Source organism: Berghia stephanieae, chromosome 2 (assembly GCF_034508935.2).
Source record: "Berghia stephanieae isolate SIO BIC M18660-M18661 chromosome 2, UCSD_Bste_1.3, whole genome shotgun sequence".
NCBI lineage: Eukaryota > Metazoa > Mollusca > Gastropoda > Nudibranchia > Aeolidiidae > Berghia > Berghia stephanieae.
In genome coordinates this window covers 13,964,768-13,977,267 of record NC_088361.1, presented here as the reverse complement: position 1 = coordinate 13,977,267, position 12,500 = coordinate 13,964,768, and the positions used below count along the sequence as shown (strand labels likewise).

The 12,500-nt window shown below is 36.5% G+C and overlaps 1 protein-coding gene across 1 annotated transcript in view; it reads left to right on the top strand.

Annotated features, from left to right (window-relative positions):
• The window catches only part of LOC144963874 (uncharacterized), a 91,888-nt gene that overhangs the window by 9,378 nt on the left and 70,010 nt on the right, over positions 1–12,500 (top strand). The window contains exons 6-9 of the mRNA XM_078897822.1: positions 390–495; positions 2,266–2,357; positions 9,376–9,493; positions 12,275–12,403. Of these exons, the coding sequence (XP_078753948.1) occupies positions 390–495; positions 2,266–2,357; positions 9,376–9,493; positions 12,275–12,403 (445 nt within the window). The remainder of the gene's footprint in view (positions 1–389; positions 496–2,265; positions 2,358–9,375; positions 9,494–12,274; positions 12,404–12,500) is intronic.

The following is a 12,500-nucleotide window of genomic DNA, read 5'->3' as shown; positions in this document are numbered from 1 at the left end:
TTTAGCACGACAAAATAAGATATTCTTTCTCCTCTTTAAGCATAGAAACTCAACAGTAGAGAGAGAGAGAGAGAGAGAGAGAGAGAGAGAGAGAGAGAGAGAGGGGGGGGGGCGTGGCTCAGCCGTACGGTTTGTGCTTCGTACACGAAAGGTACCGAGTTCGATCACCTGCCGCTGCGCTGTGTGGCTTTGAGCAAGTCACCTCGCCTTAGCTCTATTTGCGGCACTGATATGCGGCTGACGCCTGGGTTATTCCAGTCTTCCCTTGGAATAGACCCTAAAGACAAATTTCCCCATGGGGATGAATAAAGGGAATTATTATACCGACTTAATACCGTTTTGAGGGGAGAGGTCACAAATGGTCACAAGTCCTTGATTCTGATTTTCAGATTTCCATGCTCCACGAGACTCTTCATTCCCTCGGTGGGCTTCATTCCCAGAAATATCCACAGAGAGACAAATACCTTACCATTCACAACGCTGACATCTACGAGGGTCAGTGAGTAACTTTGTTGTTTGTTCCCTGTCCAACATTGCTTATATATAGAATGAAGTTGACGTCATGTCTTTGTTATTGCTTTTTGCCATCCATGTTTATAAGTAATTCTCACTAAACTGTATTAACCTGATTATAAACGTTTAAGGTTTCACATAGTTTTGTGTGTTGCTCGTTAGACTTCCGAATGACAATGTTGTGAGCTTCTTAGCCAAGCACATTCTATCTATAGACAGTATGCGCTTGGCTAAGAAGCTCATAACATTGCCATCCGGAAGTATAACGGACCAACACACAAAACTGTGTGTATCCATGAACGTTTATAGTCGGGCTAATACAGTTCAGTGAGCATTACTCATAGACGCGGATGGCAAAAAACAATAACAAAGACCTGAATGACGTCATCTTCGAACTATCTATATAAACTGAAATCATGTAAAAATTGAGCTTTTATATAGCGCAATATCCACTAAATGTACTCAGAGCGCTTTACATGGGTTCCTTGGCAAACAGCAACACTTAATATGTAGGACGGGATAAAGACGCCTGTTTGTCGATATTACAATTTTTTCGGACAAGAGACAACGCTGATAACGGCCAGGTACTCATCTTACACCTGAGTACGGTGAGTGAATGTGAGTAAATAACCTATTTTAAGGACTCAACTATGGGCCGAGCGAGACTCGAACCGAAAGCGAGCGCCATATCACAACGCCACATAGCCGGTTTGGGGGGGGGGGGGGGAGGACAAGAATTAAAATTACAAGAAGGCAGTGAAATTTTTTTTTAATCCAACAAAACACAGAGAAGTGTAATAATTAAAATATGTAGAGCCCGACGTTCACTTATTTTCAGGTCTGATAACCCAATTCCTTATGGGCTCATTGTGGTCTTGGAAATCTCAAATAAATAACGCAAAATATTTTCCATTACAACAATGTAAAACTAGGTCCATAATTAGCATCATGTCTCGTTCTACTTGTTTCGTGTTGCTATTAGTGACCCAACGTCTCAAAACGGTATTATGTCGGGATAGACCAGATGCTATAAAGTCAAATTATAGTTAAACTGGTCAAAAATAAGAATTATTGGTATTTAGCCCTCTAAAATATGATGTTCCTTCTCCTATATAAAGCATATAAATTCAACTTAAGTCTGATATTTCTGGCTATAACTTCCATTTTCATCGTCTTAATGATCCCGACTTAATACCGTTTTGAGGCGAGAGGTCACAATTAGTCAGAGTCCCTTGTAAAGCGGTTTGAGCACGTTTAGTGGATATTTCGCTATATAAAACCCCTAGTTTTACCTTTGTAATACAATAATGGACATATATATTCATGTGAGCATGCATGTATCCTAATAGACCGGTAGATAACCACGCCTCTCGGACAATCGTCATCATGTAAACAATGGCAGTGATTGGTAGACACAGCAAACTACACATGTTTTACTATCGATGGTTTGTGATTAAGTAAAATACTCACTGTTCTACCGCTTGATCAATAGAACCAACACAGAAAATTATGTGTAAACCTAGACGTTTCTAATATGATCAAGAAAATCATGTGATAACTAGTCACCCATTTGACGGTATAAAAACAATAACAATGATCAGAGAGGGGTCGATTCCATTGACCTTACTGTTTATAAACAACCAACTATGAATGTCCGAGCACGCGTGAGGGTGTGTCACAAATTTCATGTTTTGATTGGTCAAAAATCTACTGGTTAACTGGTTTCAAACTGGAGGCTTTCCTTTCCTTCAGACAGACACAAAGAATACAGTAGCACCCCAAACAAAGGACAGGTCAATTTCCAATTCTTCGATCCAGCCTCTATCGTCATGTATGGCAATCATGTGAGTATGCAATGTACACATCACAAAAACTTTGATTATAATGGTGATGATGTTGATTATGATGATATCATCATCATCATCATCATCATCATCATCATCATCATCATCATCATCATCATCATAATTCTTCTTCTTCTTCTTCTTCTTCTTCTTCTTCTTCTTCTTCTTCTTCTCTTCTTCTTCTTCTTCTTCTTATTATTATTATTATTATTATATTATTATTATTATTATTATTATTATTATTATTATTATTATTATTATCATTTATCATTATTATCATTATTATTTTTATTATTATTATTATTATTATTATTATTATTTTTCATTATTATTATCATCATTATTATTATTATTATTATTATATTATTATTATTATTATTATTTATTATTATTATCATTATGATCATTATTATTATTATTATTATTATTATTATTATTATTATTATTATTATTATTATTATTATTATTATTTATTATTCATTATGATCATTATTATTATTATTATTATATATTATTATTTGTTATTATTATTATTATTATTATTATTATTATTATTATCCACCACCATCATCACCATCATCATCATCTTCATCATCATCATCATCATCATCATCATCATCGCTATTCTTCTATTATTTCCATTTTCTTGTTAAAATAAGACATCCAGAACCTACAAGTCAATGCGCATGAATACAAGCTGCCATAATTAAGATATTTGCAAAATTCAAAATGCATTTTGTCCAGAAATAGTGCCTCTATTCGAATAATATGTAATAATATTTGATTCCAATGTTTCCGACATCCGACGGGTTTTGCCAGATCACCGCACAATTAATTGAACTTTTTTTTAGCTTTATATAGCGCAATATCCACTTAATGTGCTCAAATCGCTTTACAAGGGATCCCTGGTCAACAACAACATTTAACATGTGGGACGGGACATGACGCCTGTTTGGTGATATTACAATTTTTCGGACAAAGACAGCGCTGTTAACGGCTAGGTACTCATTTTACACCTGAGTACGGTGAGAGAATGTGAGTAAAAAGCCTTTTCCAAGGACTCAACTATGCACCGAGCGCGAGGCTCGAACCCAGGACCTTCCGAACCGAAAGCGAGTGGCATACCACTAGACCACATAGCCGCACAATAATTAATACCTTCCTCATTACCGCAATTGATATGCAATGTAACGGTCCAGTGTCAAAGCCTAATAATTTAAGAAATCGGGCAGTCCGTACACTGTGTCTCTTGTCCATCAACTGATTGTTATTCAAATAGCACGCCGTTCTGCTTTCCCGATAAGCTGGTTCGTCATTAATTATTATACAGTCGAAGCCGGTGATTTGAACGTCGCTTAATCGGAATACGCACTTAATTGGAACGATTTCCCCGTGACCGAATCTTTTGTATAGTACGAATTCTACTGGATATTTGGATGCTCGTAGGTTGATTGGATCGACTTCAGAGTTTCATTCAAATTTAAAACAAAAATAAATTTAAAATATGTCTGTAGTAAGAGGAATAATAATAATAATAATAATAATAATAATAATAATAATAATAATGATAATATAATAATATGATAATAATAATAATAATAATAATAATAATAATAATAATAATAATAATAATAAAATAATAATAATAATAATAATAATAATAATAATAAATAATAATAATAATAATAATAATAATAATAATATAATAATAATAATAATATAATAATAATAATAATAATAATAATAATATAATAATAATAATAATAATATGACGGAATAGGTTTCATGCACCGTCTATTTATACTAAGGGGCATAACTGTATTACATTCATGACAATGATAATACTCTTCAACAGTCATGACGTCACTTCCCTCGTAACGACGCATGATGACTTAGTAACTGGCTCTAAACTATTGGAACAATGGCGGACGCCCTTATGAAATATTTCTCCGACGAGCATAAAAGTGTATCCAGAGGAGAAAAACAATATAAATATGATTATGTTTTGACTTTTATACATTCTGATCACATGACATATGAAAAGTTCTATCCAGCATGAGGAATAAAAAGTACCCATTTTCTTTATTTAGAACCAGGCTTCTCGCCGTTGCTGGGCGACGTGACAACCGACTTGTGAATCCAATTACAAGTAACTAATGCTTTGTCATCAGCTATGGTCAATCAATATTTATTTTCAATAAATGTTGTCATGGTGACAAGTGATAAAGACAAATAATATGAAAAACTTTTCTAGACAATTAGTGAAAAAAGTAATCAAGAAAAATGAATGTAACAGCCTCAATAATAATAAAAAACAACAAAAATCCAAAACAGGAACGTTTCGGACTCAAAACTCCTTTTCAGCGAACAAGAAAAACAATATAAAACATAAATAGATTACTTAAAAACCAGATATACGGTCGTCTAATTTTTTTTTTTTTAAAGTAATGCATTTTTGTTTTTGTTTTTATTGTTGGCTGAAGAAAGGTTTTGAGTCCGAAACGTTCCGTGTTTGGTATTTTGTTCTGATTTTGAAACTGTTATCTTCATGTTTGTTTATTACTTTATAAAATTCCACAGCTTCTAGCAGCTTTGTATCAGTTTGGCAAATGATTGAAGGGAAGCTTTGTATCCATTTTGTTACAACCATCACAATAAACAATTTGTGTGTCTAGTCTTGAAAGGTTGTTTCAATTATAATGTCTATGGGCGGAATATGAGTTTTGTTTTGTATTTTGTTTTTGTTTTGTTTGTTTATCCTCTCTCTCTCTCTCTCTCTCTCTCTCTCTCTCTCTCTCTCTCTCTATCTATCTATCTATCTATCTATCTATCTATCTATCTCTCACTCTCTCTCTATGTGTGTGTGTGTGTGTGTGCAAATATTTTTTTTTGTTTTGTTTTTATTTGTTTAGTTGTCTTATATAGGAACGCCGCGGGCAAGCTGGAATCATTTGAGTAAGGTAACTGGAGTTATGTGTGACAAACGAATTTCCGTAAAGCTGAAGGGGAAAATATATACAATAGTTGTGAGACCAGAAATGTTGTATGGACTAGAGGCAGCAGCTACAACAAAGAAACAAGATAAAGAAGTTGAGGTGGCAGAAATGAGGATGTTGAGATGAAGAGATTGAACTGTTTCGGACATGTAAAGAGACGAGAGAGGGAGTACGTGGGAAGGAAAGTATTGGACTTACAATAGGATTCAACAGTCGTAACGTCACTTCCTTCCTAATGACGCATGGTAACTGAGCAACACTGGCTCTAAACTATCGGAACAATCGCGGACGCCCGTATGAAATATTTCCCCGATGAGCATAAAAGCGTATCCAGAGGGGAAAAAAACATAAATTTGATCATGTTTTGACTTTTAAACATTCTGATTACAAGACATATGAAAAGTTCTAACCACTTGAAGAATAAAAAGTAATGATTTTCTTTGTTTAGAACCAAGATGGCCGCCGTTGCCGGGCGGCGTGACGTCAGACTATTGAATCCAATTAGCGGGAAAGAGGAAAAAGACACGCCCAAAGACTAGATGGTTGGATAGGGTAAAGGATAATATGAAAGAACTGGGCGTGGAGGAAGATGACGCTATGAACCGAGATGCATGGAGATGTGGCATTCATAATGACAACCCTGCAAAATGCGGGATAAGCTGAAAGAAGAAGATTTTAGGAACGCCGCTTAACTGGGACGATTTATGCGTAACGGCGCTGTTTCAATTAAGCGGTTTCAACTCTGAACTATGACAGATCACTACAGGCGTGTTGGTCCCATCCAGACAGAGGAAAACCATTCTGATAAATAGAACATTCATTTTCATTTTTTTTCTCCATTAAAAAAGACGATTGATTGACTATGCAAGTCAGACAGACTGTTAAATCGGGCAATGTTGCATTTCGCTCGGCGGATCAAAACTCTGTCTGAAGCCTGAACCGTCCAAAATTAAATAAAACACGGTGCGCAAAGGTCGTATGTAGATTTCAGAGTTTTGATCCGCCGTCGATCGTGATCATGGAAATTTCAGAGGTTTAATCTGCTGACCATTGCTATCCGAAAAAAAAAAAAAAAAGAACGAGAAAAAAAAACCAAAAAAAAAAAACGAACAAAAAAATAAACAAAACAAACAAGCAAATATCAATTAAAAAAAAAAATAAAAAAAATGTCAACTCTCGCCTCCAAACGGTATTAAGTCGGGATGATTATGATGCTGAAAATGGAATTTGTAGCCAGAAATATCAGACTTAAGTTGAGTTTGTTATGCTTCATAATAGAGGAGAAGGAATATCATATTTTAGAGTGCTACATACCAATAATTCATACTTTTGACCGGTTTAGCTTTAATTTGACTTTTTAGCATCCGGTCCATCCCGGCATAATACCATTTTGAGACGTTGGGTCACATATTGCGTCCCACTGCTACAAAACACAGAATCACCTCGGGATATTTAGATACTAAAAACTTGAATTTATGATCAAAACATGAAATGGCAGTTTGGTTACATTTGAATGTTTCATTTGATAGGATGATGAATGCCGATACTTTAAGTGGTAATTAACAGAGAAAAATATTGAGGTTTAAATTTCTCCTCACCAGCCATTTTCCGGATTTTCCCCAAAACTTCACACCAAACCTAGAACAAAAATAAATTTATTTCACTCAAACACAAAATCTGTTAGTTCGTGATTTACATATTTTTGTTTCAAAACGAGCTCTTCAACACGGTGTTAATATACTTTAACTAAAGCAAACAGTTTTGTTCATATAATATGATCTACAAAAGAAATTTGAATGACAAAATTGTTGGCTACATCGTAACGAATGTGACGATTTTACTATGGGTGGTAAGGAGAGGGTTAACGTAGCGTAATATCCACTAAGCGTGCTCAAAGCGCTTTACAACGGTCCCTACCTAGCGAATAGGAACGTTTAATATTTAGGACGAGACATGACGCCTGTTAGGCGCTTTACACTTTTATTTTCCGACAGAGAAAACGCCGTTAACGGCCATGTACTCATTTTATACCTGAAAAATGTGAGAGAATGTGATTAAAGATATACGTTTAGGTAAAATACGCACAACATCCGCCAGTAGTATATAGTTTATAGTCTGATTGATATCATTGAATGAAAAGTAATCACTTAAATGGCTGACAATAACAAAGAACTAAGAGACGTCAAATTCGTTCCTTCTATATCCAGCCAACGGATATGTGAGTATTTTGCCTAAACGCAATCATCAATAGTATGAGAAAGAATTACAAAGGATTTTATTACTTTGGGAAGATGTTAGAAAGTGTAATTCTGTAATGCAGACATTGTGGCAGATAACAAAGGAATGAATGGATTGCTTCAGTCAGAAAAGATTGCTGGGAACAATCAACATTTTATAGGAATTGAATGAGTCCTTCGGATTAAATCAAAAAAAAAAAGAAACTAAGAAACAAAAAAATGTGAGCTTTTATAAAGCGTAATATCCACTAACGGTTCTCAAAGCGCTTTACAAAGCAATTTATTTTGTACATCACAAATTTGAAGAATAATCTTTGTATAATTCATAATAACTTAATGTTGTCTTGTAGAGCTTGCTTTGCACACAAAATTATGGTCAGCTTGCTTTAAGGGTAGGCATGAAATGAAGTGAGTTGGAAAGTACCAGAAGACAACAGAGAATAAAAACTTCGAGGCGGGGGCTCAAACCCCCGACCTTACTGGTACGACAACTCCGCCAGGCCTGGGAGATCGTGACTCTACAGTATAAGCTATCCACGACCCCCTAACAAGTCGCTTCAAACCGTAGTCTAACTAGAGCCTCTCTCCTCGACTTCTTGAGGTCACGGGTGCAACACACACAAACGCCGCGAAGTTAGTTGGCCAGCATTTAAGCTTAATAGCCAATATTCTCAACACATACATGTAACATAGAAACGATTAAGACATTGAGTATGCTCCGCTATTTAGGGAGAATTATTAATTCAGAAAAGTGAGTGGAGAGGGCACTTATGTTGATAATAACAAGAAACGAAGTGAGTAGGAAAGTACCAGAAGAAAATAGAGAATAAGAACTTCGCACTAGGGTAGGCATGACATTAATAATAAATAATAATAATGCTGAAAACTTATATAGCGCTATAACTCCGAGACACCAGACTCTAAGCGCTTAAATTACAAATTACTTTGGCTGAAACATAATCATTTACACACACAAGCACACACACACACACACACACAGACACACACACAACACACAACACAAACCAAACCTATCATGCTTCTCATACCATCTACTGAAATCGAAACAGATATGTTTTTAGCGAACGTTTAAAAATAGACAAAGATTCTTTTTCACGAATGCTCTGCGGTAAGGCGTTCCAAACAGAGGGTCCGAAATGAGAAAAGGATCTCATTCCAGCATTTTTCCGAATTCGAGGGACAACTAGTTTTGTGGAATCACTGGCCGAACGTAAGGGGCATTGTAGGAAATACTGAAAATGGCCAGTAATGAGAGAGTTAGGAGATACGTCTTTTCGTGGTTATCCATGTCTTTAAACCGTTTTGTGCGGCTATGTGGTCTAGTGGTATGACACTCACATTCGGATCGGAAGATCCTTGGTTCGAGCCTCGCTCCGCGCACAGTTGAGTCCTTGGAAAAGGCTCTTTACTCACATTCTCTCATCGTACTCAGGTGTAAAATGAGTACCTGGCCGTTGACAGCTTTGTCTCTGTCGGGAAAAAAAAATTCAATATCGCCTAACAGACGTCATGTTTCATTCTACATGTTACGTGCTGCTGTTGGTCAAGGACCCTTTGTAAAGCGCAATGAGCACATTTAGTGGATATTGCGCTATATAAAATCTCAAGTTTTATAAAAGCTCCAGTTCATGATTGTAGGATAGGCATGACATGGTAGGCAGGAAATACTAAAAATGGCCAGTTTTCGTGAATATCCATGTCTTTAAACATTTTCCTTGATTACCACCCACCCTCATCTCTCTCCCAACCCCGATCACAAATCAGTTTTACAGCTCCGGAGGTCCGACATACGACTACGTCCGTCCAGAAATGGGCCATCTGTCAGGAATGAGGTCCATCAAGACACTCATGTACGAGATGACACAGAACTACAAGTGTGCTGGTAAGACTTCGTGGTGTGTGGATAATTTTAGACATAATTTTAATAATAATAAAATAATTGAGCGCCTATGTGGTCTAGTGGTATGACACTCGCTTTCAGATCGGAAGGTCCTGGGTTCGAGCCTCGCGCTCGGCGCATAGTTGAGTCCTTGGAAAAGGCTCTTTCCTTACATTCTCTCACCGTACTCGGGTGTAAAACGAGTACCTGGCCATTAACAGCGTTGTCTTTGTCCGAAAAATTGTAATATCGCCTAACAGGCGGCATGTCCCGTCCTACATGTTAAATGTTGCTGTTGACCAGGGACCCCTTGTAAAGCGCTTTGAGCACGTTTAGTGGATATTGCGCTATATAAAAGCTCAATTTATTTATTATATAGCGCAATATCCACAAAAAAAGCTTGTAACTCTCTCCTTACCGACCATTTTCAGGATTTTCCCAAAACTCTCACCCAACTAATACAAAAATATATTTTTGATCACCCAAACACAATAGTAGTTACGCTCTTGTGATTTAAAATTTCTTTAGCAAAACATTTCTCTACAACACACTGTTTATTTTCTTTAAATTATATGATGTACAAGAGACATTTGAATAAGAAAGATGTTGGTTGTATCGTAACGAATGTGACTATTTTCCCATTGTTGTTCCCTTGTTCCCATTGTTACCGACCATTTTTAGTATTTTCCCAAAATGTCAGGCTTACAAAGGAGAAAAATTGATTTTTTTGAACTCAAACAATCTCTCTACAAAACGACTTTATGTTCTTATTAATTAAACAAAGATCATTGGGATGTACAAAATAAATATGAATAAGAAAAAATGTGTCGTAACAAATGTGACGATTTTGCTGTAGGTGGTAAGGAGAGACTTGAAAGCGTCCCTGATCAACAGCAACACGTGGCATATTGAACGAGACATGGCGCTGTTGAGGCTATATTATTACATTTTGTCCCCGACAAAGACAACGCTGTTAACGGCCAGGTACTTATTTTACACCTGAGTACGCTGAGAGAATGTGATTAAACAGCCTTTTCCAAGGAATCAACTATGCGTCGAGCGAAGCTCGAACCCAGGACGCTCTGATCCGAAAGCGAGTGTCATACCACCAGACCAAATAGCCCCACGATGGAAAATGTTCCATTATAGATTGACGTGCACATATTAGCAGGTCAAGTAGCCGAACGTAAATCTGGGCTTGTTTTAGCATTGCTGTAACGGACACAACTCTGGGTTGATTTGATTGTGTTTTCATGAAAACAACGAGCCGACGTGCACATATTTGCAGGTCTAATAACCTATCAATTATGGACTCGTTTTAGCATTGTTATAATGGACAATATTTTTCGTTGGTCTGAGAGTATTTCCATAACAACAGTGAGCCCAACAACAATTGGGTTATCAGACCTGCACAAAAGAAGACGTCACAATGAGCCCAGAACAAATCGGGGTATGAGTCCCGCAAATAAGTAGGCGACACGTCGATACAGATAAATAAATAAATAAATAGATAGATCGATACATAAATAGATACATAATTGAAGGAATAAATAGAAATATTTGTTTATTGTCTAAATGATAAATGAAATATGTAAAAAAATAAATCCAAGGTAAATATTTGCAACTAATAAGACTAAAAAATATTTTATCCCAAACATTGCCCAAAGTGCAACCAAGCACCACAAGATGCAAACCACCTCGTACTAGATTGCCCTGAGACAAAACTGGAAGGGGGATTTGAAACCATCAACAAATGTGATGAAGACTTCCGAACCTGAATTGATACCTTGAACATAGAAGTGTAGCCGAACGATACTACTACTATCCCAAACATTCTTCGAATCACATTTAATCTAATCCAATCTAATGAATTCTTATCGTCACATCTTCATAAAGGAAAAGATCATCTCAAACTTGCTGTTTTTGTCCTTTTAAAATAACGGTAAACTGTTTGGAAGATGAGGGATTTTTAAACCGATCGATATATATTTCTGGTCAAATTTTTAAATACGAGTTTCCAGAGTACGTCAGTTAACTGATTAATTATCAATTTTGAGCATTCTGTCTTTAACCCGCTTCATAACAAACATAGGAAAACTGTCACATTTGTTACATAACGAATCCACGTGTTACTTTTCTGTGTAAGAGAAATCTATTTTTGTGTTGTGTGGGTGTGAAGTTTTGAGGAAAATTATGAAATGGATGATAAGGAGAAAGTTACATTGCATTTAAAAAACAAAATGAATTCCCTTTATTCATGCTGTAGGGTAAATTTGTCTTTAATGTCTATTCCAAGGGAAGACTGGAATAACCCAGACTTCAGCCGCCGTGCAGCGTCTCAAATTGATCTAGAGTGATGTGACTTGCTCAAGGCCACACAGCGCGGCAGGTGATCGAACTCTGTACCTTTTGCGTACGGAGCAAAGACCGTACCGTTGAGCCACGCTGTTCTTCATCTAGATAGTTCATTCGGACATATTTACAAGCGTGATACGGTTGTTCACATAATATGTGAGACTGGCTGAAAAACCCGGGAAGATGCGGCAAGCTTCTATTTGAGATATGAGCCAAAATCGAAGATAAAGTGTTTCTCATAGCAACAAATTTTATTCAGAAAAAAATCATAACTTGGGTTCTAATAAACATAGAAAGAAAATTTAAAGTGGTAAATGATCAGAAAGATGTGGTCTACACCACTGCGCACATAACTCAATTTATGAAATTTGTCCATCTTTCCGGATTTTCTCAGCCAGCCACACACATTTCATGTTCTATTCATTCCAGAGACATTCTGTAAAGGCACATCCAAGGACTGTGGTCCAGGCTACCTGACTTTCGTACGGGACGAATGTGTGTGTATCTGCCCAGATCAATACGATCCCGATACCAACTGTGCGACTCTCATTGACAAAGGTAACGAACGATGGGCCAGATAAAGATCGGAAAAACTTGTGTATGACACAGTGCTAGACAAAACAATGTGATCCAAAGATGCTCGAAGCTGTGGACT